Source organism: Scatophagus argus, chromosome 12, assembly GCF_020382885.2.
Source record: "Scatophagus argus isolate fScaArg1 chromosome 12, fScaArg1.pri, whole genome shotgun sequence".
Taxonomy (NCBI): domain Eukaryota; kingdom Metazoa; phylum Chordata; class Actinopteri; family Scatophagidae; genus Scatophagus; species Scatophagus argus.
In genome coordinates this window covers 17,691,123-17,718,558 of record NC_058504.1, presented here as the reverse complement: position 1 = coordinate 17,718,558, position 27,436 = coordinate 17,691,123, and the positions used below count along the sequence as shown (strand labels likewise).

At 40.5% G+C, this 27,436-nt stretch overlaps 1 protein-coding gene across 1 annotated transcript in view; it reads right to left on the bottom strand.

Annotated features, from left to right (window-relative positions):
- Positions 1-8,373: 8,373 nt before the first annotated feature.
- Positions 8,374-27,436, bottom strand: part of LOC124067984 (teneurin-2) — a 65,051-nt gene continuing 45,988 nt past the window's right edge. The window contains exons 2-3 of the mRNA XM_046405810.1: positions 26,052-26,409; positions 8,374-9,302 (exon numbers count right to left, since the gene is read on the bottom strand). Of these exons, the coding sequence (XP_046261766.1) occupies positions 8,869-9,302; positions 26,052-26,277 (660 nt within the window). The 5' untranslated portion in view covers positions 26,278-26,409 and the 3' untranslated portion in view covers positions 8,374-8,868. The remainder of the gene's footprint in view (positions 9,303-26,051; positions 26,410-27,436) is intronic.

Genomic DNA, 27,436 nt, shown 5'->3' with positions numbered 1-27,436 from the left:
CTATAGGAAAAGTCAGGGGATCACTGAAGTCAATGGAATTTACTGTCAGGGCACAATTGATGTCTGCACCAAATTTGTCAAATGTCAATCCATCCAATATTTGTTAAGATATTTCAGTATGGAACAAAGTGGTGGACCAACCTACAGGCTGACCAACACGACCAACGGCCATCAGAGTCAAAAATACTTTATTGATCCCTGGGGAAAATTTGCTCATCCATGACGTAAAGCAAAAAAGATACAAAAAAAAAAGGTTGCATTTGCAGTTGACAAACAGGATTAGACATTCACAACCACAGGTGAACCCCTTAATGTGTATAATGAGAGAAATAATCTCAACATTACGCTTTAGACTGCACAGGTAAATCCAAAACAAATGTGCAAGGAACAAGATGCTGGAATAAGCAGGGTAGGCTTCACTCGGTCAAAAACATTTACATTTTAATGGCAAAACCAATATGAGTTAACAATAAGTCAGTTGATGTACCCATAATGGCTGTTATTTCTATGTATACTGAGCACCAACAACATTGCCTCTCTGCCAGTTCAGAAGATTGATGACGGTGTAGCCTGATGTCCTCTACAGTCACTGATGGGTTGTGTATTGTTCTTTGGGCAGGTGACATGTGACACTTTTGTCTGAATATTTGACTGATAGCTCAATAATTGTGGCATCATGTTTTCTGCTTGTTGTCATCCTGAGAGATTATATGAAAAAGTAAATATTAGTATAATTAAGTATAATTAATCAAAACAAGAAAAATAAATGACAATAATATTTTATTGCATATGCTGGACCTTACTTCTTACAAGACCTATAGTATTCCTTATTTCAGTGTTGAAATAGAACTTCTAGTTCTAGTCAGAAACTGAATGCTGCTGTGTGGAGCTAAAAACGTAAAATGTGCCTAAAGTGAAATACTGCTTTAATAATTGCAGAAGTGGTGCTAGGAGAATGAAAGTTTTTCATTTGTGCATTTGTCAGGCTTTGGTTATTATATGGTAGTCTACATAGTACTTCATCTTCTATATCAGCATCAGCAATGAACTGTCATTTTCATTGTCTGTGAAACAGCTTAAGTAAAATAATTTTTCTGGATCAAGTCTATATCTTTTATCTAAAAACTCTATCGAAAATGACTTTATACTGATTCTTAAAGGAAATGTATCAGAAGATATTATGGCGCAAGATGTTATCCCTCCCACTTATCTTCTGTAAATAAAATATATATTTCAAGACTTTCATTTCTGAGAAACTGGTGACTATTTACTCACCAGAAACCAAGGAAACTGTGCACAGCAAATAGTATATTTCTGGCTTATTTCCACAGACAGAAAGTCATGAAAAAATGCATAGAGGGAAAATTACATCAGTACATATTAGCTCTAATAACTTTGATTCATCTAAGTATTCTAATTTAGCCAGAAGAGCGCAAGTCTAACTCTATATTAGCAGCAATTTCACTCAAAAGTGTCAGTGTCATTAAGCTTCATTATTCATAAACTTTTAAGGATTCATATTCACCTGTAAGGATTTATCATTTGTTGTTTGTAAGTATTTGGTAGTAGAGCGGTCAGCAGGAGTCACCTCACAGCAAAAACATGCTAACCTATTGGGGGCCTTTGTGCGGAGTTTGCATGTTCCTCTCATGCTCGTGTGGGTTTCCTTGGCAGTACAACAAATTGCCCGTAGGTGTGGATGCGAGCGTGTAGATGTTTGGGGTGGCAAAGAACATCCACATGATTGCCAAGGTTTCCCCATAGAACACTGCATTGTAAACAGATGATTAACGTTATTCACTTCACCTGTCAGGAGTGTTAATGTTGTGGCTGACCGGTTATCTCCTCAACTCTTTGCTGCCATATGTGTGAATGTATTGCTACCTCTCTATTCACCTTGAAGTTGTAAAATGTAACATTTACGTGCTGAGATATACATGGATTTATTTTCATTATTTTATACCACACACTCTGCTCTCATTCTCACCCACCACTCTGATCCTACTAATGAAAACAGATGAAAACTCCACAGCCCAATAACACAAACATTAACACTAATTTAGGCTCATAGAGACAAACAATCTCAGAGACATGAGTAAATACGACTGACTTCCCGACAGTGGAGGAGGGGGAGAAGAAAAAAGCACCCTCTGGGAAATTTTCTCTGATCAAGTGCAAAGAGATTAACCAGTTGGACTTGTGCTAATGAACAGGAGATCATAATGAAAGGAGCTCGTAAATGTAGATGAGGCATGTAAAAACGAACAATGGCGACGCCTTGTATCAGATAAAACACAAGAGTAATGTACAGAAAGCAATTATTTTACCTTCCCTCTCTCCATCTCTCCAGCACTGAAATCCTACCGACTTTTAACAATGGATTGAACAATATCTAATGTTTTGACTGTAAACATCAATATTACAGAAATTACAGTAATATCTGCAATCATACATTAAGAAAGAGCAAACTTTTGAACCGACTCATAATGCTGTACTCTTTCAACTGAAGCCCAGTTGGAAGCTGTTATATTGTGTGCAACAACCCCTTTCTTAAAAACAAAACATCATCATTGTGGACAAAACAGTAAATCACACACAGACAAACACAGCAAAGGGCACAAAAGCACATCAAACACAATCACATACAAGAAAAATAGGTCTATGGTGGGCCAAGTAATCTACATGAGGCCACTGTCAGATATGACTTACTGATTACATAGTCTCCAAATGGATCTTCATCCTCCTCATCATCTAGGTAAGCTGGAGGAGGAGGAGGAATTTAGGACAGAAAGAAAAAGCAGGAGAAAAGAAACAAAAACAAAATATTATGACAAATCAAGAACGAAAGCATGAGTTTGTGACTAAAAAGCAAGCTGAAACAAAACAGAAACTCAACAAGAAAAGCAAAGATATGCTGTGTAACAAAAGTAAAACTTATAGAAAGTGGATACAAGATATGTTTAACGGCACACAAAGTGGATGCAGCCTTCTGCACTCCAATCACCCACTGCAATTTCCCCCTCCTTCTTACTCTCAGTCTGATACCTTCAGCCTTCATTAGGAAGAAAAGCATTGACCATTAAACTACAAAACTAGTTTCAGCACCATGCAGAGGAAAATATGATCACTCATAATTGGCTGGTGGATTCTCAATTTGCTCTCAGTGTTCCTTCTCCCCCTCTTTCTCTCTTTCCCATCTCTTTCTGTGGCAGGTCAGAGGATGGCTTGAGAGGCCATTACAGCTCACTAAATTCCCTATTAGGGTGGCGGCATAGTCGTCAGCAAGTTACAAGTCCAACGCTATCCAAAGATATCATGCCCTGTGATTCTTTTTTTTTACCTCATAATAATACAGTTAGTATTTCTCGGGTCCTCCACTTTAAAGTCACCTACTGCCCGCTCACACCGAGTATAGGACAACATAATTTTTTGAATGCCTTTATTATCAGCTGTATGTGAAAATCCCTGGCATCGCTCCCTTTCCATTTATTCACCATTTATATTTCCCTCTTCTTCTTCTTTTCTCTCTATTACTCCAAGCTCCAGGCCTTTAATGTGAGTTAGCATCCATCTACTGTGATCAATATCCCTGGGCTTTTATTAAACAGTGCTCTTATGCATCTGTGCGTGTTTATGTGCATGCGCACCTGTCTTGTGTGCCTCTGTGTATTATCAGCCTTTACTTCACGTCAACTCTGGTCTGTCTTTACTGAGTCCCATAAAGAGGAATGTGAATGTTTATTTTTTATTCATCAATGTGTGAATGTACGAGCACTGCGTTCAGTACATTGAATATAATCTTTATCTTTATTGATCCTGAGCGCAGGATATCAAAACCATTTTTCACACTCATGGCCTTAAACCAAAGACAGACAAATGCATCTGTGTGTAAGCACGTGCGTCCATCACTACTTTGCTCATTCCGGCATGATCTCGCTGCATGGACAAAAAGTCCTTGAACCAGTGGGTGAAGTATGGAGGCGTACATGCGCACACACTCATATACACACACGCACGCACGCGCTCACAGTGGTGTGCGTTTGTGAAAGCGAGCTGTCAGTGCTGCTCTCACACACCATTCATCACAAGCTACTAATTCTGTTAGACCATTGTCGAGCCTTTCGCACCCCACGTTGCTCTCTGAAAACTCAATCAGAGGCTAATGCCCCCAACCCCCCTAACACACATGCACACACACAAGCTCTCACTCTCGATTTTTTACTCACACACACTCACAGAGACCCTGAGGGGACAGCGGAGGTCTTGGGGGACCCTACCAGTCTGACTCTATAAGTGTTGCTTGAATTTGATAGACAGGAGCTGCGTGGACCAGGTTACTGCTGTTGAGAGTGGCTGCGGTGGGAGTGGGGGGTTCACAATCACTGTGTGACATATAATTATAATCTGTACTCCAAAGTGTAGACCACTTTTTAGTCAAAATAACCATAATTAAACATTATCTTAATTTACCTTGATTACAAGATTATCTTTTCTGTGTGCCAGTTCTAAGAATTCTCCAAAGTAACACACATCGGCTGACTTGGATGTTACTGATTTGGTAAGATTTATGATGGGATTCCTGTGGTACGCTAAAAAAGAATAAAGAGGACAGTGCGGGTGCAGGCACTCTGCCACCTGTGCTAGTATATTTGATTAGTTAATCAGGAATCACTTTGCCCATTGCAGCTTTTATAAAGTATAATTACAGCTCCAGCTACTCAAAAAATGAAATAAATCAAAATTTTGCCAGCAGATGTTTTAAGGGGCATTTTGAAAGTTTTCTGGTTTGTCAGAAAAAAAATAAATAAAAAGAATGAACATAAAGTTTAAGTAACATAAACATCTTAACACAGACCAGCTTTTAAAAATGAAGGAGTGAGTGAAGCAATTGAGCATGCCCAGATGTGGGACAGGGTTAGGCAGAAAGGCCAGACTAAATTTAGCGCCACCTTTTCATTCTCTAATTACGAGATTAATACATCCTGTCACATACGTCACAATACCACCCTATGATTTATTATCCAGTCAACCAGATGGAGAGATTGGGCCAGAGAGGGAAGGAGGAGAGGGAGATTGTCTGAAAGCAGCTAATCAACATGCATGTGTTATTGGGCCTCGACTGTGCAGCGCGCTGCCCCTACATGCATGTTCATAAAATTGTCCGTTTAAGTAAAGTCAGGATTTATCGACAGAAAACAGTGTAGAAGTTGAATTAACTTCTGCCTGCTTCTTTAACAGGCTGCTATTTAGCAAGAGGGAAACACAGAGACATATGGACCCACACAAGCATATGCAGAACTCTGGACTATGGATTATGGCCATGAAGTCTACCCTGAGCTTAGGGTTTAAATCAATGTCACAGCCTCAACTTATTTCATCTAATGCATGTTTTAATCATTCTCCCTCCTGATCAGTGCAGTTTGGATGCGGACATCAGGCACTGCTGGGTGAATTTACAAGCGCTTCCATTCTCCTGCTTGTGTTTCCAGACGGAAGTTTTACGAGGCAGTGCGCAGTGTGACGGTAAATCTCTTCCTCCACTTTGCCAAAATGAAATCTCTCAGTGCTGCTCTCTTTGCCCATATTTGTTTGCCTCACTGTGTTACTTGTGCAAATGAAACTTGTCCTGGCTCTGCCAAGTCAACGTTCTAGTCTCTTTGTTTTAATAGTGTCTGGAAGGGGCAATAAAAGCAAAGTGTCTTTATTCAATATTCGACAATAAAGCTAGATGTAGGGAAACTTTGAAATCCCTGAGTTGCATTTAGAAAACTAATTTAAAAGACTTACATACTTGTCGGTAATTGGAATTTAGCGGTAAAAGAAAAAAAATAAATGAGAAAATAATTTCGCAGTGTTTTAGCTGAGAAACTGATTTAACATGTGCCAGAGGTATGTAGAGGAGACTGCTACACAGACAAACCACGTTTCTGAATGAGTAACTTTCAAAATGTAATGTATTCCATGTTACTAGTAAATTTCATTTGAAAGTAATAAGTTATTTTATTAAACTGCTGTCTGTGCAGGGTAAAGTGTTACTGATTACACTTCTTTTGCAAAACTCAAAATATGCATGCAGGTAAGCATTACAGTAGTTTATGTTTCATAGTAGCCAATCAAAGCACAGAAACTAAAGTTTATTGCAGTTCATTACAAATCCAGTGCAGGCTGGTATTGTATAGCCTCAAAAGGCTCTCAGTCTGAAACACAGCCTCTGATTGGTCTACAGACTCAACCCAAGGCATGATGGGATTGTCAGTGGATGGCTAACAATTATGCTAACAACAAGTTATCTTGTTAGGTTAACTGGTGACTCTAAATTGCCCACAGATACGAATGTAAGCGCCCTGTGATGAACTGGCCATGTGGCCCATTGTGTACCCTCCCTCTCGCCCAGTGTCACTCGGGGTAGGCTTCAGCCCCCTGATAACCCTGCTGAGATGAGCAGTGACAAATAACGGATGGATGGACAACAATAACTCTTTTCAACACAGATGATTGGATGTATAATCACAGAACGCAGTCAGTGCTCAATTTATCATTATGAATTTATTTTTTACAAACCCTCTAAAAAGACACTGCACTTCAGGCCTGGATTATAAAGCTTCTAAAATGGATATGATCACACCAGAGTACTCACTAACACAACAATATCCAGTCCAGTCTATACTTCACACACACTCTCAAGATGTTTGTATCCATCTCTTCCCCTCTGTATGATGCCTATAAAGATGCACACTCAGTCACACATGTAAGCATACAAAAGTATTATCCCATATACTTCAATAACTGTTTTCTATACCAATTATGTGAGTTCTACTTGTTCGCATTAGATGTATATGTGATTCTAATTGTGTTGAGACTAGCAGAGCAGAAGGCATCATGACTAGGGACTGGTATCTGTTCAAAGGATCACACTCTTTAATTTGTTATTGACTCAGCTTTTGTTTTGTTTTTCCCGACATTTCAACTCCTCAAGAACCAAGCATTTAAAAATAATACATGTAGTTAGGCAAGCTGGAATATAGGACAAAAAAAATGTTCCTGACTTATTTTGAGTTCATTTGTAGTTCATTAATTATCATTATTATTATTGAACAATTGGGTAATAAAGATAAAAGACAGAAGACAGTTACCAACAGTTACTCTGCTGCCAGTTTCTCTGGTGACACAAAAAATAGCTTCTACGCAAACACACACACACACACACACAAATAGTACTTTCCCTGAGATTTCTGATTTCTGTCACCATTTCTCAGAGCTTTCTATTTTGGTAGTGAAATCTGCAATAGGGCACACGCGCACATTCATCTACATGTACGCTCATGCCCTGAAGGGGAAACCTAGACCCTTAAACTGACACCTGTCAGTCACGCTGGCAAGCTGTACTGACAGGAGCATAACGAGGGATGGTGAGAGGCACAGCGCGAGCAAAGAAAAGATAGACGAAAAGGCTTGAAAGACGAAGAAGAAAGGTGGGAGAGGAGGGAGATGAAGAGGAGGAGGAGAAGCAAGTTGAGGTGAGACTTCTGAAGCTTGTTAGAGATGCTGCGAGATGAGAGTGGTGCAGCGTGCTGTTCTGGTGTTTTAACACGTCACCGTCTTTTTGATTTGTTAGCATGTGTTTATGATGTTGTTTCTCTGTCTGCCTCTGTCAATCTCTATTATTAGACCCTCACATCCTTCTCCTGCTGTTTTGACACTCCCGTTGCTCCTGTTTCACACTTTGACACACACATGCAGGCTATGAGCTTGTACACGCTCTCACACCCGTAGACAGACAAAATCGCTTATAGACAGACAATGACAGTAACCTCCACATGCACACTTGCAAATTCAGCACCCACACTGCTTGGGGCGCGCACAACGGTTAGGTCTGGTGGGAGTGAAATCTTTCCTCTGGGTGCTTTGAGGTGTGACGTGCCTCCAGTATCAACTGTCCTGATTGCAGGGAGATGCAGGAATGAACGGTGAGATTTCCTCATTCAGAGCAACTAAAAAACGAATTGACTTGATCACACACACGCACACACCTGGTCCTTTTATCAAGCAGCCGTGCTATCTCTGATCTCTTCATGTTGGCAGAAACAGTGAAGCTGATCTAAATCTCTGGTTTGTGAAACTATGAGACAAGCCTAAATGCGTGAGCCAATGATTCCTAACCCCGAAACGCTTCTACAGAAGGAAAACTTCTGATGTCTTGCATTGAATTTAATTGACTTTGATTTGACATGTCTTCTGCATAATCATCAATATGAATTTCTCTAATAGACAAATGAATGTTTAGATCCACCAGGAGCACAAAAATATCCATGAATCACACTTATTCACAAAGTTTCTTTTTGGAAACTAAAAAAAAACAACAACAACTTCTGATCTTCTCAACAATCAACTCTCAGTGACATCATACCGCAGGCAAATGATTATCACAATATAGTACCGGATTAAGAAGCTAATTTTACAAGGTCTAGAAATGCAGACGACAGGACGTTAGTGGCATTCTCCTGGCCCTGAGACAAAGAGAGTGAGAGCAGTGTCTGCGGCTGATATCTGCAGCTGCAAGATTAGCTTGGTAATTAACCACAAAGCAATTATCGGGTGATGGGATGAGAGGCGCGTCTCAGGGAAGGTGTTTCTTGACGTGTTTAATAGGTGTTGAGTAGTTTGATCAGTCGACAGAAGTTGTCTCTGATTCAGAGGCCTGCAGTCCAACAGAGGTTGATCCACAGCTGATATGTGCGGCTGCTGAGAATTCAATTAATTAGACTGTTGCTTTTCCTTCCATCCACTTTTCATTAACCTCGATTGACACCTCGACAAAGCTTGTACGCAAGTTTACGACTGTGTTGGGATTAACAAGGAAATGGGAAGTTAGCAATAAACAAAGTTGCCAGAGGATGGAGAATCCCTCTGGGAACATCGCTCTCTCACACACTCTCTCAAATCGTTGGGCTTGGATTTTGTAATACATATATATATACCATATTGACCGAGTTTGTCCTTGGTCCTACCTGACTCGTCGTCAGACTTGTTGTCATTTTCTGAATCGGTGAGGGTCAGGGCAGAGTTCTCATGACTGGACACTCCTGAGCTGCGCCGAGACTTTACCCTTCCTTGTCCAGCCCACAGTTGGATGGCTCGCTCTGGAGACAGCGGCCCTTCAGGGTCCGAGTCAGCATCAGAGCCGGCACTGAGGGAGTAACCCCTCTGGAGGAGGCTCAGGTCTGGACAGTAGGGAACAGCAGCAGGATGCGGAGGGGGAGCTGGCTCACATACTCCCAGCTCGGCCAGGGTGAAGTTACCCCCTGTAAGGGAGAGGGTGGAGTTACATCACTGACGAGTAGAGAGTGAAGTAAATTAAAGCAGTAAATGGAGACTCTCTCCCAGACAAATGCTTGCACAACCAAATGCGCACGCATATCGAGCAACAAACCCACAATCACACGCAGAGAAGCACACTAATTATGAAACTATGGAGGAGGAGGCTGAAAATTGGTCTTTGTTGTGGCAGGCAGGAGGGGGAGAGATGACACAGCATGAATCAGGCACAAACTCCAAGCTGGCTGCTGGAAGGAATATGTACTGGCCTGCAGGCCTGTTAAGGCTGGCTTAGAAGGCCTGCCTCCCTCGCTTTACTGCTCCGCATTGGCATTCATGAGATGTTGATGTGAGATCAAAGAGCTGTTCACTTGAGACCTCTCAGACTGTAGTGGAGCTTCTTTTCTGCCTTCTGAGTTTCATCTCCCCACCTAGTTGCCATCACACGCTGGACCCCGGGCTCACTGAGTATACTGCAGTCTGCTGCAGTACTGGCCCCGCTGCCTAACACTATCCCCTCAAGACAAACCATCTCGTCACATCCAAAATAAATATATAAAATTATCCAAATTAAAGCACATCAAAGGAGATCAATAAACAGTGCTGCAGCCCAATTAAATCCAAGCTGAGGAAAAAGCAATTAAGGAAAAAGGCATGCTCAACCAATTTATTCTCTATACTAATTAAAAGAGTATTGTGGATGCAATCGCTCACCATCAGCTGTTGGGGCAAAGGGATCGGGGGAAAAACAGTTGTGATTCACTTCATTAGCAGTTTGTGAGGGAGGGGAAAGGAAGAGGCAAGTGAAGAGAGGTTGTCATTGTGCCGGCACACTGCATGAATCAATGCGCTGGGAATCACACAGCTGTGTGACTGGGTTAACTGTGACTCATCAGGCGTACGGACGCAATCACAGAGAGAGGAATTAAACAGATGAAAATCGTCTGCTGGATCTTCACGGCTCCTCTTCATAGCCTTGCCGAAACTCAAGAGTTGTGCTGAAAGTAATGAGGAGAGGGAAGGCCTGGTAGGAAACTTAGCCAGGGAAGTGGTGAAAGGCTCTATACTTCTACTCAGACAAACAGATGGACCAGACTAGACAGCAGAGGCAAGCAAATAACTCCACAGGTGGTTTCAGCTTTTAGGCTACAGCTTGCCAAGCATTCAACCAGCTACCCAAGCACTGGAAGACACCAGGGAATATTACCATTCCTTGTCTTCTTTGCTTCTTTGTCTTTTCCTCCCACTTGTCAAAAAGGACAACAAAAGGAATCATCTTTACTATACATAACACTAGGGACTTTTATAATCTGATGGTAATTTACACTGCAGCTCTACTGTATGCACAGGATCTAACTCTACTCGCTGAATCCATACCTGAGATGAAGTATCGCAGGAGGACGGGAGAGAACTCCAGGAGGCCTGAGAGAGTGAAGCACATGGGTTCTTTAACATCAGCCAGCAAATCATCCTGAACTGAACAGCTCCCCAGAAAAGTGTCTACTCCACAATCACAGCTAGGATTAGTCTTTATGCAAATCACCCCATCCAACCACAATAACAATAATTGGGCCACAAACACATCTTCTAATCTAAACAAACACTACATGAAAGCAGTTACACAACAGGAAAGTGTGTGCGTGCATGTGCGTGTGTGCTTGCCACACATATCCAGCGTTACATCCCACAGGCCAAAGCTCTGTACAATTAACATCCCATAACCAGTGATTACACATGCAAAATCCAATCACTCCCATCAGCGGTTGACACAGCCCAATGCCGTAGCAATCTACATGCACTCAGAGAAAGATGGATTGGTGCTACGGGTTGAAGCAGACATGAAAATCTATCTCAGTTATTCCATAAATAGAAAACCAATCGCATGTTTGTTACATGATATTATGACAAATGTGGGGACAAATGTGGTGCTGCATTCTAATCAGATCAATGCCTTTCTCTTTGTTGCAACCCTGTCACTGTCATTGTTGGCTTATAACGCACATTAATGTATGTTTTGATCCTTCCGCAGCCCCTGCAGCTGCCTTAGGCTGCTAACATCTGTATCTCTCCATTACTTAGGCAGAGTGCTTCCCTGCATGTTTTCATTAACAGAGGTGAAAAGCAAAGATTAGAGCAGAAAGAAGGAAGGAAATCTCTGCATTCTAATGAATTAGGAATAACAATAAAAAGGAGAAAACATGCACATGTCCGAGCACTACTAAGTGGGTTAACACTATCTATGTGTGTGCTATGACATCTATGACATATGTCGTAGAACGTGCTATTAGATGAAAGCAGAATGATCTCGAGTGCTTCCTTGGATAATTTTCCAAATACAGTGAAATGCAGAGTGGAAGGAAGGAAAAGAAAGAACGACAGAACAGTGTGAAATGTGTGTAAGTGTGCGAAAAAAGACGCATGCACAGTTACCGAGTTACGATGTAGCGTGGTCTACACTTTAGATTATAAGCCTGTTTTGTCAGCATGCATATAAAAGAACATGAGATGTACAAGATGAGACTCAATCATTACGCTCAATCAAATTCAAATGAAAACGGTGCTATATCAGGTGAAACGGCAATAACAGGAAAAGGCAGAACATGAGCAGGACTGACTTTAGACCTGCATGACATGACGCAGCCACCTCATTTATTTCAATGTCCGGCCAGAAAGTGGAACTTGGCTTGACTTTTTTTTAAGCCTGGTAAGCCTTCAAACTCGTGGATCTATTGATATGAATGCCATTTAATCCTATTTTAAAAACTACAGAAAAGATAAATAAATAAATATGTCCCTGAAATAAATCAATATGAACATATAAATGAGTCTGAATTAATTCCATATACTTATTTTAAGGTCTCAATGGCAATGCAGTTTTCTTAACGCAACAAACTACAGGCCACACACTGAATCTTACATATTTACACTGATAATTGGTCTATGTCTAGTTTGTTTGAAACATTGCATGGGTGAAGCTGCAGGTTCACTTGTGCCTTCACACAGTAGGGACTTTAGTTTCCTGCATCTAAAATACATCATCATTTGGAGTATTCACATGCTGCACATCATTTCTCAGAAAAATAAGTGACACATGGGGAAAAGAAGCATCTTGTTGGACCTCGAATACAATAGTGTGAGCGGGAATGGCATTTGCAGTGATCCATTAAACCACATGTACTTCCCTTGATAAAACTCATTATGAATGTGTGTGGGAGCGAATGTGTGCAATGTGTGATGTATGTGTGTGTGTGTGTGAGTATTTTTGTGTGTGTTTGTGAGTAGACAGCTTTGTGGGATAGAGGGGCCTATCATTAAAAAATCATTTGTGCTTGTTAGCAGTTTGACAGGCAAAGTATAGGCAGCAGGACTCTGCATTATGCTGGTTGACTTTCCCTCACCCCACCGTGTAATTCTGTAAAGGATGTAAAACAGGCAGAACGTGTGGGCTTCAGTGCCTGCAATTATGTTGCTTTTTCCAGATTTAATAGTTTACAGTGCAGGCCACCCTTGGACATGCCATTTTGAGCTTTGGAGGGAGTGCCAATTCGGAGCAAGTTCTGATTTGTCCTGAAGTGCTGAACTAGTGAACTGATTTGCTCCTGGGTGGAGGATGCATCAAAATCAGGAAGCAAATGTAACTGTGCACGGTAGGTTCCCCGGCAATGCCCTGAAATAGCTGAAATTACTGTTATAACAGTAAAAGCCTTATTTTCTTTGTCACTGCTAAGAAAATGCCAGAATTTGTTGCTAATAGCAGCCAAAATGTGTCATTTCTTATTATTTTCCATTTTCATTTGCATCCAATTCACGATTCATCTGCACTGCACTTTACAACCACTGAAAAAAATGAATTTAATTTAAAAGTGGTTTTAAGATTAACAACCATTGGCTCACAACTTTAACACTTTTAGGCTTGTGGAATATATATATATGTATACAAAGACACACACACACACACCGACAGTCATGCTTCCATCACTTCTGGGGACATTACATAGACTTACATTAATTTCCTGGAGGCTTAACCACCACCTAACCATAACAATAAACATTACTTATCTCATCCTAACCCTGACCTTAACCAAAACCTAACCACAGCCTAAAGCAAGTCTTCACACTAATATTTAAGAATTTACATTGTAGGGACTTGCATTTTGTTCCCATAAATAAGGCAGGTCCTCACAATGTGACTGCGTAAACAGATTTTTGTCCTCACAACTTCAGGAATGCAAGTCCACACACACACACACACACACACACACACACACACTCAACAACCAACTTAGTGACTCAGTACAAGATGAAATGCTTTTTTTAAAAAAAAAAATTACTGCCATTAAAAAATAAAGGAGAGTGAAGGAGAGTGGGGAGTGCAAAACTGAAGACAAGATGGGGATCGTTACAGTTTTTTTTTTTGATTACTGACACACATTTTTTGGTGTTAACTTCACTATTTGAAAACTCTCTGCAGTTGTCTTCACACACATTAAAATGACACACAACAGAATCTCATATCCAAAAAGTCTACCAAAATATTTAAATGTATTTTTGCCTCCTTTAAAGTCCCCCATTATTAATGTTATTTGCATTTTTTTGTGTGTTCTTACTTTCAGTTTTTTTTAACGGCAATAATAATGGCAATAATAATAGTAATAATAATTGTATTTCTTAGCTCTGAAACAGTTTCTGTCCTGCTATTTTAATACTATCTTGTCTTATCTTACTTGGAATACTGAATACAAAAAACTGTGTAAACACTATGAAAATGACATACTTTATGCATAGAACATCTACTGATGATACAGATATATGAATAATCTGTATATATATATATATGAATATAATGAATGAATAATAGTTCATCCTCTATCAGACACTTATCTATCTCTGTGTTTACATAAATACACTTTTCCAACGTCTTCCTCTCTGTGTACAGATAGTAATTAAATTAGAAAATCAAAATTACTATGTACACATATGCAAAATGGAATATAGTCTAGAGACAATTGCTGGGGTCTCAGTGAGAAAATTCATGAATTTTGAAAGATGTGGTCACTGAATTCATTTTGTGTCAAAGCAATGAAAAATGATCCTCAGTTTAACTCACACAGGCTGCTGCTGAGCGACACTGTGTGCAGAGGAGAAAAATGTTCCTCCTCTTAAGTTGATAAGGGGAAAAAAAATAGGAATTGAGTCAAGCCGATGACGATGAAAAAGGTATCATAAGAAGTGGTGGTGGAGAATGATGAAACCCTCAGTCATGGGGAACAGTTTCTGCAGGGAGAGACAGACAGAGACAGGGGACAGACAGAGAGGTACTGCGTATACCCCAGTACATAGTAGACTGGCTTTGACTTTAATACAATTTATATAAAACACAAAGTTCAAGGTCACTATTGTCTGTGGCCGTGAGAATGAAGTTTGTGGGATTGCGGTTCATCTATAGTATGGGAGAATACGAGCAAACATCACAAATCCTGGTTTCCATGGTGATAAAGTGAAGTAGTGTATTATACTGGAGTGACTGTTGCACAGTAGCATACGTGCACACGTTGAGTGAGGATGCTAATGAACAAAACCTCTAAAAGTGGTGATAATGAGATCACATTCTTTGGTATTACATTGTTTTCACACACAAAATGCTAATTTATAAGTAAAACTTTTTAAACTATACTTCATTTACACATGGAAACACCAGTTCAGTATCTGTGTATCATGTATCAATGTTCATGTTTAGAGCAGGAAAAAGTGCTCGCTTTATAATGAGGAAAAAAAGGAGCATCAAGGTGGTGGATATCCGACTTTCATGCGGGAGAAGGGAGTTTGCATCATCTCACAGGACTGCAGTTAGTGTTGCTTCTTTTTTTTTATATTCTTATCACCCAGCTATGCAGTTCCCCTAATCTTATTTCACTGTCTTTCAGCTGCCTGTTTTGGTTTTACAGCTATAACTTCACTGTGTTGGTTCATTCTCAGAGCTCTCATCAATCTCATTTCTAAATACAGCAGGCAGCTGTTTCCAGGAAAAAAGCTCTAATAAACCCACTGCCCATTACCTGCTCAGCACCAGACAGCAAAGTTAGAGTCTGGCCTGTGAACATACAGGAACATTTAACAGCTACAGTTGATCTTTCTCAGACAATGAAGACCCAAACAAAAGTGAAGGTGGCCAGAAAAATGACTCCAAATGAATGCGAATGTTGCTCTGTGTCTGCTAACATTCGTCACAGCAACTTAATAAGGCAATAATTCGTCTATGTTTAGAGCGGCTTATTCTGCTACAGTGTATCCTGCTATTCCCAAGTGTCACTGCAGCTTTGATTTTGTCTTTTAGTAGCCTAAGCATAACCATATAGTAAATACAGTTAGCTGTAAACACAGTATTTTGCTAACCTTAATGATATTTGCCATGCACAAAAGATTTTTCAGAATTCTAGCTGTGTCCTTGATCATATCCAATTATTTCATAATGATAAAAAAATGTTTGGGCCTCTCATCTTGCAAAACAACAATAACAATCATAGTAATAATATGATTTTTTCCGCCTCTGCTCACTAGTCAAAGTATTAAAGAGGGTATTACTTTAGAAGTCTTTCTTTTCTCTTTGGCTAAATATCTTATCTCAGTCATCACTCTCGTGACCATCAGATAAAATACCTCATCTCTCAAAAAGGAGATTATTCTTCGACTCTTATTTGCCAGGATTAAAAAACAGAAATAAATAAATAAAAAATAAGTGGTTTGTAGCAGATGATACTGACAGGATTAAAGTGCTTTATCTTGACATCTGGAAGTTAAACATGTGGATTTTGCTCTAATAAGTAAACAAAGTGTTAGCATGCACACTCTAACTTTAAACTCCCACAAATTCATTTATCTTAATGGGCATGTCAGGATTTTTGTTTTTTTCTTGGAAAAAAAAGTACATTGTCATGTTGCATTTGGAGACAAGCTAATACATAAATCATAAATAAATACTTGTCTGTTTAATTTGAATATGGATGCATATTAATTTATTATTTCATTTAATGGTTTCATGCCTATTTGGTGTTGTTGCTCCTTTAAACTTTTGTTGTCTTCCAAAATGCTTATGGTGTTCATAGTGCATGAGAGGCAGTAGCTGAAATACAGTTTGTTAAAACAATGTCTTCACTATGTGACTGGCATGTCGTCGCAGAATTATGGGGCACTCTGACAGTCAACCTCGAACGTTTTGGTGTTAATTACCAAAAAGCTATTTCACACGCATGCATATTCACATATATATCCCATAACATTTGTCATGTCATTAACGCCAATTTTAGCAGTGCAGTAACAACATGACAGATACGCCCATCATGGTCAAACACTTCCCACACCTCCCAAATGACATCCGTTCTTTCGGCTCCTGCCCGAGCCAGAGGGGCCCTTGCACTTCCTAATGAGGACACCAAAATAGGTGTGACAAATGTCATCCATCCCTGGGCTAGTTCTACTCCCCTGCCCAGAAGACAGCAGTTTGGATTGGACAGGACATTACAGAACATGACATAACACCATGCACTCTGGAGGAGGTCTTGTCACTGAGAGGTTTAGTGCGAAGCAATGAAACACTTCTCATCTATGAATAGGAGGCCGCAGTTGACTAAACGGGGACACGGGCCTAATTGTTGCTCGTAACACTGAAAACTCCACGCACATCTGCTAAGACACTAATTTTAATATTAAAGAGCTTTCAGGAATTTAGACAAAAAACTATTAAATGTTTTTTTTAATATAAATAATTTATAGTCTGGAGATTTATACAGATAAATTACATACATGTATATAAATATCCTTTTGGAAAGTAATGCATTGGTACTGAAAATTCTGTATAATACAGTCGCATATGATCTTCAGTATCAAGGGAAATGAGATATGATGGATTTATTCTGGGATTCACAAAGTATGTAGGTCAAGGGGCTATCAGACCATACTGTTAAGATGGTTAATGCATGTACACATACACTTTGTCTTTCTTTTTGTTAGATTTTCTATGTCCTCCTTTTTCATTGTTGTTCTCCTCACTTGTTGTTTTTGTAGGCCATTAAAATCTTGCTTAAAAGTGGAAAATGTCCATTTTTGGTGACTCTTAATGGTAAGTGGTATTATTGAAAAGACACTGTCAAACGCCAGTGCACACTGTCACACCCCCCACACATGGATCTGACCTGAGAACACTGAAACACTTGGGCCTGAGGTAAAACATAGACTGCACCGATTTTGACTGGAATATCCAATTTTTCACCAGTGAAGTAATTCAACAGATATGATAATAATCTATCTTACAGCTATGCCATGTTATATAAGACACCATAGTTAACACAGCAAAAAAGAAGAGCAAAGTGATGCAGCACAGTCTGTGGAAATAACATTGGTTTCTCCTATGGGGAGACAGTTTATCATTACAGGCAGACTAAAGATATTTCTGAGATCATGAAAATTCCTTTGACGATGCAACTTGATGCTGGTTAACAGACAACAAAACATTTTGACTCGTTGCATGGAGAATAATATGTTACCAGGTGGAGCCATTTTAATGTTAAGTTGTCTAAGAATTTATTAGTGAAGAAAAAGCCGTTGCCTGTTGTGACAGTCTCTGCCTCTACTTCATCACTTATTTTTGTACATTATACACCACATCATTTATTACCACTTACATAAGCCATTGTTCCATCTTCTCATGCCTACCATTTCGTATTTTTTATCATAAGTACTGTGTATGCATCTGTATGGTAATCCTATAGTGACTGAAGTTTATTTACACATGCATTAATCTGTAAATCATCATTTAGACAGAATCAGTATCAAAACACACGTGTCTAAGAAATGTGGTATACATCCCCACACAAACATACACATACACACAATTAAATTCTGAGGCTGGGGAACATGTTTAATTACGGTACAGTCTATGAAGCCAGTGACTCGGCTGAGAAAGGAAAAAAATGCCACTTGATAACACTGACATTTACAATCTGCCTCATTTATCAAAAGCTGCCAAAGCAGAGTCAAAGAGGGTCATTACATAGTAAACATAGATTAACTCAACTCTCACAAAACCCACACAACATTGTCTAATAAATGATTTTTAGTCTAAGAAAATTGCAGATGTCAGCATGCATTTCCCCAGACTCTGTCAATTAATTGTCTTGTTTGTTTCCCAATATTTGTGTGTACGTGTGGCAGGGCATGTGTGTCTGTGCGAATAACAGCTGGCATCGCTGAATGCTGCCACCTTTAGAATGCATTTCCCTGACCTCTTCCTATTATTTGTCTCATTTGTTACTCAGTGTTTGCGTGTGTGTGTGCGCGCGCGCGTGCACCTGTGTCAACATCAGTGCTAATAACTAGCATTTTTACTTTTATAGCATAGACAAGGTTTGACAAACTAAGCTGAGGTGTACTCTTGATTTGTGTGGATAATGTTATAGAAAGAATCCCAGGTGCATATGAAGTTCTGACAGACTTGTACTTACTGTCAGGCATTCTTCTTTGTCCCAAAACAACTTTTAATCAGTCATATCCACGATGCAGGAAAAAGAGCTACTGTGTGTCAAACTGGGTTCTTTTGACTTGTACAGTAAGCCTGAGTGTGTGTGTAAGAGTGCCAAATGTTCGACCAGATGCTGCTTTCAGTTAAGTCCCCCTTTACAGACCTCCTTGCGTGTGTTGGTACCACACATACAAACCCACATGAGCAGTTTCCTGTCTATAAAAGAGTGAACATTGGGATGAGGTGAGTGGGAGTGCACTGAGAATTGGAGGAGCGTAGAGTCGGCCCCAGGATATTCTTCAGCGACTCCACTGTTCTGTTGCTGCAGCTACGGGATGCTTTTGAGTGTCAGCAGCTGGCAGAAGCGCAGAATGCCAGGGAGAAGACAAAGATAAAGAGGGATCGGAGGAAGAGGGGAGGGATCACATTTAATCTCACCACCATTTATTTTTAATAGCATGCAGCTGCTTTGTTCTCTCTTTGATCATTGGCAGTCCAGGTTGACTGCACCAATGGAATACAAGGACACACACAGGCATGCATAAATACAAAGTACCATACAAACACACATTCTGTATTTCATTTTTGTGGATTTTTCTACTTGTTTACTCCTAATTTTGAATATCTAGAACTGTACGCAATGCAGTCCTTGATGGTGTCTGTGCAGCGCTGCAGACAGATATGCACTACTTCTGTGACACATGGTGTCATTAGCTGCTGCAGGCAATACACTTTACCAGAAGGCATAACACGTGGTAGGTATACACACCTACCACAGGCAGGAACCCTGACTAAGCAGAAGTTGCAAGTGAAGCGACCAGGACAAGAACCCTCACCTGCTTCCCACAGCCAATTGTGCTCACTGGAAGCCATCAGAAGGCAACTCTGCCAGGAATCAAACCCTGGGTCTCTGTAGCAGTGGGAGATACGTTTAGTCTTGTACCACCTGTGTACCAACATGTTTGTCTTAATGCAATGAAGTCTGTAAAGACAGACTGTAAGGAATTTGAATTAGTCGAAGACTTGATAATGCACATTTGTATCCTTGTCGTGCATGTCCATCTCATCTGATAAATGTAGAATTTTGCAAACATGTCACATATGAGAACCAGGGATGAGAGTCCCTGAATCCTGCTAAAGAGGGCACAATATTATGAGAGGCTGTTGCTGCTGTTCTTGCTGATACTTGCTGGACGTCTTCTCCTCCCAAAGAATGAGAGGACAAAGGAAGCATAGGATGTGTCTGTAGGCTAAAGCTCACTCCTGAACACCCAGCAGCTTATTTTTCCTGCCATTTGGTCTTGTATACTGGCAGTGGAAGCAATCATGCCAGGATGTGAACGGCAGAGATTGGCAGAGTTTTTGTACAAAGCAGTCCTTGGCTAAAGCAGTCATTTGTCACATCAAATTCAATGGAAAAAAAGGACGGAGGTAAGTATGACCATTATACTGTAGGCTTATTGTGGGTTCTTATAGTTCTGACTGGGCTCATTTTGATTATATAGCTCTCACACTTGTCAAGTTTATAGAGCTCACATAAGAGACAAAACCCAGTGTAAAATCACAAAAAAACACTCACAGTAGTGTTCACAAAGCCACAGTGAGGGCCCCAACATAACAAATGTGTGATGTGATCACTAAAGCAGCAATATAGGAACAGCAAGGGTGGGAGAAAGGGGGTTAAAAGAATGAGACAGAGAAAGCAGACATGAAAGGTGTGACAGAAGAGCAAAAGAGGGCATAAAAAAGTGAGAAAAAGTGAGAGGTGGAAAGATGGACCCTCAGAGGGAAAGAGACAGCAGCAGAATGAGTATGGACAGTAGATGATGTTGAGTGTTGTCCAGGCAGTAAGGCAGGCAGGTGGGTGTTGGATTCTCTGTGTGGTTTCTATCCCTGGGGGAAAAGTAACAGAGGAGAATGTAGAGGGGCTCATTTAGATGTTTCTAAAAGGTAAGGCCAAAGCTTCTAGAGACTGCAGTTGCTGTTGTAATGCCTGCTGCCTGGAGGTGGACCACCCATCATAGAGATGTGATGAATATTAGCTGCAAAGATGGACTGGGGAAGAGACAAGGAGATGTTGGCTACAGTGTGTGCTGAAAGATCGGAGAGACAGAACGGTGAAAGACTGCAGAGAAACAAAGAGTGACTGTAGTATTAGAGGAGAGATGTATCGTGCATCTATGTTTGATACATTGTATTTGTGTCACAGGATTATTTGATTAGCAGTGGCCCATGCATGTTCAATTCAAGCTAACCCGCTAAAAAGATACCACTATAAAATTATTGACTGTAAACTCACAGCAAATTAGTGGCTGCTAGTTGCATTATTTTCACAGAAATTTATCTGAACTATTTCACAGTAAGTTACAATAAATCTACAACTACATACTGTAAATTACAATAATTCCTTGTATATATACATCTACCCATCCATTTTCTATTTCCACTTTTTCAAAGCAGGGTCATAAGGGTGCTGGAGCCTTTGCTAGAAGGGGACACAATAGCTTCACTTGTTGAAGCAAGCCTAAATGAAAGCTAGATTAGTTATTCTCAAGGTGGAGGGGGGAAAAGTAACAGTTTCACCGTTTTGCAATCAGACTATGGAGTATGACTTATTTTAGCTATTGGTATTCTTGACTGCTTAGCACCCTTGATGCAACGCTCTGTGTCACCAATGTCTGTGTCTCACTTTGTAGCCTACAGATCTCCCCAGATCCCTTGCTTGTGGTTCAAGTGCAGTTCAAATGCTACAGCAAGGTGCACTGCTGTGATGAACTAGCCTATATTAATTTTACAGTAATTCTGAATATGGTATTTTACTGTGATATAATGCTGTTAAATATTGTGAAATCCATCCATCCATTTTCTATACTGCTTGTCTGTCAGGGTCACGGGTGGACTGGAGCCTTTCCCAGCTGACTACAGGCGAGAGGCGGGGTAAACCCTGGACTGGTCACCAGTCGATTGCAGGGCCGACACGCAAAGACAGATAACCACACATTCTCACACTCATCTAGGAGCAATGTAGAGTAGCCAATTAACCTAACGTGCATGTTTTTGGGATTGTGGGAGGAAGCCGGAGTACCCGGAGAAAACCCACGCAGGCACAGGGAGAACATGCTAACTCCACACAGAAGGGCCCAGACCAGGATTCAAACCATCTTGCTATGAGGCGGCAGTGCTAACGACTGCACCACCGTGCCGCTCCTATTGTGAAATCATGGTAACAATTAACAGTGTGACAGGGAGCTGACACTGGGTGAATTTGTACAATGAAACAAAGATGCAGGCAACGCTTCCTGTAATATTTCTGGTTATATGTGATTGGGGCTTGTACTTTGGAGTTGCTGATGTATTCAAATATGTTGTTTTGTGGTGTTAAACAGTGAACAGTTCTAATGAGCTTTCCAGGCTGCTGCATGTTATGGTGAGGAAAGAATGTGTTATTTGGCTGTGCTTATCCAAGCAGACTAGGTAATAAGTGTGTAATGGGGAAAGTGGAATGAGATCCGATGAAAGCAGGGGTCCGTTGGAATACACCCGCTTTATGAAAATCTACAAGGAGCTGTTTGGGACAAGTAGTATGAAAACACTGAAAATAAACTGAAACGAACAAATGAATCACCTAAAAAGTCCACATGTTGTAAAATAATTCCCTCAATCTGATATTATGTTCATGGTATCCAGTTAGAGCTGTTATACTGACATTATTTTCAGTTTATATGCTATGTGTGAAGTCTGTCTTTCCTGCAGATGAACAGTCAATATAATGCTTTATCTTGCGTCGCAAAGAAAATATACAAAGGAGACACAAAAAGATGTAACTTGACTTTTCTGAATAGCAAATGCAAGCACAAATGTAAGCCTAAATAAAAGTCATTGACATCAGCTCCTCTCTCCTCCTTTTAAATAGACAACAGTTTCTTAATGGGCTGGGAGTTAAGTCCACAGTCACAAAAAACAAATATAGGACCTCCCCCAGAAAGACTCCAAGCACTCGGCAAATATGCTTCCAAAGGGAGGTGATGTACTTTTTGAATGAATTTATGCCTCAGGAAACAGTGAAGCTTTTAATACAAAATGATGTGCAGTAAGTTATTTTAGACAGTTAAGCTGTAGCCATACTAGTATACAAATCTAGAAATGATAAAGCCAATACTTTCTTGAAATGAAAAAAATGAAACTATTCATAAACCTGTTCTTCCAATAAAAAATATTATGTTGATAACTGCACAAAAGTGTTTGTGTTCTTGGAGTGCAGCTCCAGAATCACATCCCAAGATCCTTGATTTGGCTCAGGACAAATTCTGAGGACATCTGCTATACTCCTAATAATTTGCTCTGCATAACTCAATGCAAATGAACTTTCACAAGCCACAAACAGCCCACGCTGCAACCAATAAAGTGCGAAAAATGTGCAATTGTGCCTAAGCAGTGTTTGCATCTGTAGAATATTATACACTATATAGACAAAAGTATTGGGATGGGGCTGCTTTTCAGGAATTCGGCCCCTTACTTTGTGAAGGGAAATCTTAACGCTCAGCATACCAAGACATTTTGGACAATCCTATGTTTCCAACTTCGTGACAACAGTTTGGGGAAGACTCTTTACATTTTCCAACATGACTGTGTCCCAATGCACAAAGCAAAGCCCCATAAAGGCACGGTTGGATGAGTTGGGTGTGGAAGAACGTGATTGGCCCACATAGAGCCCTGACCTCTTTCTCTACTGCATGGATGGGCAAAAGTGAAAATGTGACAGTGAAAATCATCAACGTATGAACTTTTCTCCAACGGCTGCAGGCGAGTTAGTAGGCTACTCAATATGAAAGCCAGTAATAGCTTGTATATGAGCATATGCTCATTCGGCTCCAATCCCACCTGTGCATGACTGACACCTTTTTGTCTCACACATGGATCTAATGACAGGTGTAAGGGCAAGTCAATATGTATTAACACGCGGCAGAGCTGCAAATTAGTTGCGCTACACATAACCATTAAAGCCAAACTGCAGTCTAACAATAGGTTTGAATGGCCTCAAAACTTCTTAACAAGAAGTAGAAACGCCACGAAGGCTTGCCCAACCAAAAGAACAACATCATTATTATTTAATCAAAGTTAATCATATTTTCTAGTGCGGCCATCAGTGCATGAATTACTAATATAACAGGTCAGTTCAGATTCCAAACCTCTCCTTCAAACTATTGTGAGATATTTAATAAAACGAGGACATTATCAGAATTCATTCTCCCCTATGTCCACTTTTGTAGCTCCTGCTAAAGAAAATAAAGTTTCTGTCTACTCTCACCATCTTGCCTGTTAACTACAAGCTGTTCAAAAGAAAAACACATTGCATCAATTCCTCACTTTCTCATGCACTAGTTACATAAATATTTGGTCAAATGATGAAGAAACCTCTATTTATCTGCTGCTTCTCTCTCTGCATCATTCTCACTCCAACTCCATTTCTTTCTCCCTTCTAGCGCAACTCGTTGTCCCGTGGTGTCACAGTCCATATGGTACTGCAACACTGTTGGTCTCCTGTGGCCACACTTCCCACGATGCATCTGTGGCTCTGGGCTTTCGAAAGAGCTGATAGGCTGAGACGATTGTGGTATCGACCAGCCATCGCCTGGTGTGAGGTCAGCTCTGTGCAGCAGTGGAGTGTGTCCGAACAGCACACACCACTGACTCCTAGTCTTACATTCATCCCGCCAATCAATCCTCCATTTTCTATCGTTACCTTGGCCTCTGCAGAGCAAAGCATGCTCTTCTGTTGCATTGTTCTCTTTCAGTGCCATTTTCTTTTTTAAACTACTGTCAGATTGATCATTTTCGCTTATTGCTTGAAACCTGGCGTAGCCAGACATGAAACCATGACAGGTCTACCTTTTCAAGCTATAATGAAGATGCTCCATTTAGAAAATACCATCAAGAACTCTAGAACATACATACATATTTATTTATTTTTGGGGGGATTTTACTGTTATTTGTCTTACTTCTGCACTGTTGTATTTCTCTGAGCTCTTTTCCTCTCCTGTCTGTGTCCATGCAGAGAAAACAGAGCTTAGCAAAGATCAATCCCATTGAGTCTGACTCCTTTCACTAGCCACAGATCAATACTGCCTGTTTCATGTCCCCCTGCAATATACACATGTGCACACATGCACACACACACACACATACACATACACATAAACAAGAGACAGACACACACGGTTTAAAGACATGCCTATGAGAACAGGCCCACCCCTCTAGAGATGACCTATCGGCCTATCGGCTAGCTTGCTCACCGGGGAATACAGAAGTTCATTATGACAGGCTTGCCAGTGCTAAAGGTCTGCTTTGGTCCTCTGCTGCAAAGTGCAGCATTTACACCAGCTGATTACTTAACAGCTTGAAACATGCAGTGGCTAAAAGTAATATAGAACTGGATGTCCAATACTGGGACTGTTGAATTTGTGATAGTAGATGTTGATGATGTAACAGCATATGGAACAGAAGTGGAAGGGTTCAGGTGTTTAGGTGAACTTGGCTCAACCCTAAGTGCTGGATAGGAGACGGAGTTGCTTACTGGAGCTGAAAGCAGAAATACTTTGTAAAATTTGAGAAGAAATTTCTACATCCTTGAGTATTTAGTTTTGCTTTAAAGCTGTTATTGGTAGCCTTCATTGTCCGTTATATCTAAAAAAAAAAAAAAAGTATTTTATAATCCTGGGACCATATTACATCTCATACATTCTTTTTGATGAAGCATGCAAAGACCTCTCTTCTACGCTTTATAATAAAACTCAGCAAATTAACTTTTTAGGAATATGTTTATTTGCTTTCGTGCTGAAAGTGGGATGAAAAGATCAACACCACTGTAATGTCTGTATCATAAATATGAAGCGCTGGTTTTTGTGCAAATGAAAGAAACAAGATAGAACATGTTCAACAGCAAGCTTTTGAGGTGCTTGACAGAACAAGGATAGTTATACCCCCCGTGTAAAGCCACCTGGCTACTGGCTGGAGATCCATTAGACGTGAGAGGTATCAATATTCTAAAATCACTCTTGGCAAGAAAGAAGAATAATATGTTTCCCAAAATGTTATACTGTTCCGTTAGTCATAAAATTGGCTTGATTTTCCATGTAATGTCTCCTATCCAGCACTGTGTAGATAATGAATAATGCTCCAAACATAAGAAATTTGAGAGGGCTGCTTTGATCCACAAACCCACCTTGCCTGGAGTACTCATCAGCCTCGTGGTGGACCAGGTCAGTCACACAGCCACCGTAATGCAGCCTCTGCTCATGGTCGAAGGCCTTGAGTGTCTCGCTGGAGCTGTAGGACTTCTGAGTAGGCACACGGCACTCATCTGCATCCAAGGAGGCGGTGTTGTACTGAGAGTCTTTGGAGCAGCGACCCCTGGTCAGGGAGCGGTGCCTACGATCCTTCATATCCATGCTGAAGTTGGGTGCAGGGGGATAGGGATCCAGGGAAAAGAGATGGAAGTGAAGCAGGAGCAGAAGGTAGTGAGGGGGAGATGGAGGGGCGTCCTAGCAGGCCTCAGTGATGTCAATCTCCACTTCAGTCACCTGGAAGACAGAGAGAGAGAGAGTGGGAGATGGAGAGAGCGAACAAAACGAAAAAGGGTTAGTATAAAATTAATGGATGCACTGCTGTGACTCACTCTTGCTTTGCACTCCCCAGAGAATCTACAGGGAAAGTTAGCAAAGAGGAAGTGCGGCAAATGGACATTTGAGCAACCAGGCAAATATACCACACATCGGTGTATTGATGTGGCTTAAGTAAGGCTGCTGCGGGGAGAAACAGAGCTGGCAGCGTTGTAGTCCACAGAGATAGACAACCATCGACTGCGCTGATGAAAAATGGCCAGACAGCATTTAAATCTATGACATAAAAACAGAAAGTAACTCAAGCATGCCATCCTAAATTGAGATGCATGTATATATATACTCACAAAGGGGGAAAAATGATGAATGACAAGAAGGGGAATTAAGAAACAAAAAAGTGTGTAAAAGGCAAAATTATGAGAAAAGAGACAGATTTTCTAGACTGGGGAAGAAAAACTAAAGGGCAACAAAGTAAGAAAGGCAGCTAGATGCAACAGGAAGGATGGAAGAAGAGGAGAAATGACTTGAGGGCATTGCTAGTCTCTCCCTCATTATCAGAGTGAGAATGAATCCCGCTCCCTTAGAGGCTGTAAGGGATAATCAAACACAGCCAGACACAGATACACACACTCACACACACACACACACAATGTCGCAAACACCCAGAAACAAACACACTAAAAAGCACATATACAGTATGGGGGTACAGGTTCTGAGGTAACAGTGTTACTTGACACAACTAATAAGTGTGCCACAGCTAAACACGTGTAAACATGTAGAATTTATCACTTCCACTGTGCTAACACGTGAACTGCTCATTTCTACCACATCACAACCAGTATACTTTTAATTTATTCAAATCTTTTGCTTTGAATGCAGATCGTACATGATTATGATGCTAATACAGCATGATACTAGCGTAGCGGCCTTGAGCAATGCGTTACATTAGCAGTCAAAGATCAAAGTACAACAATACAATAACCAGCAG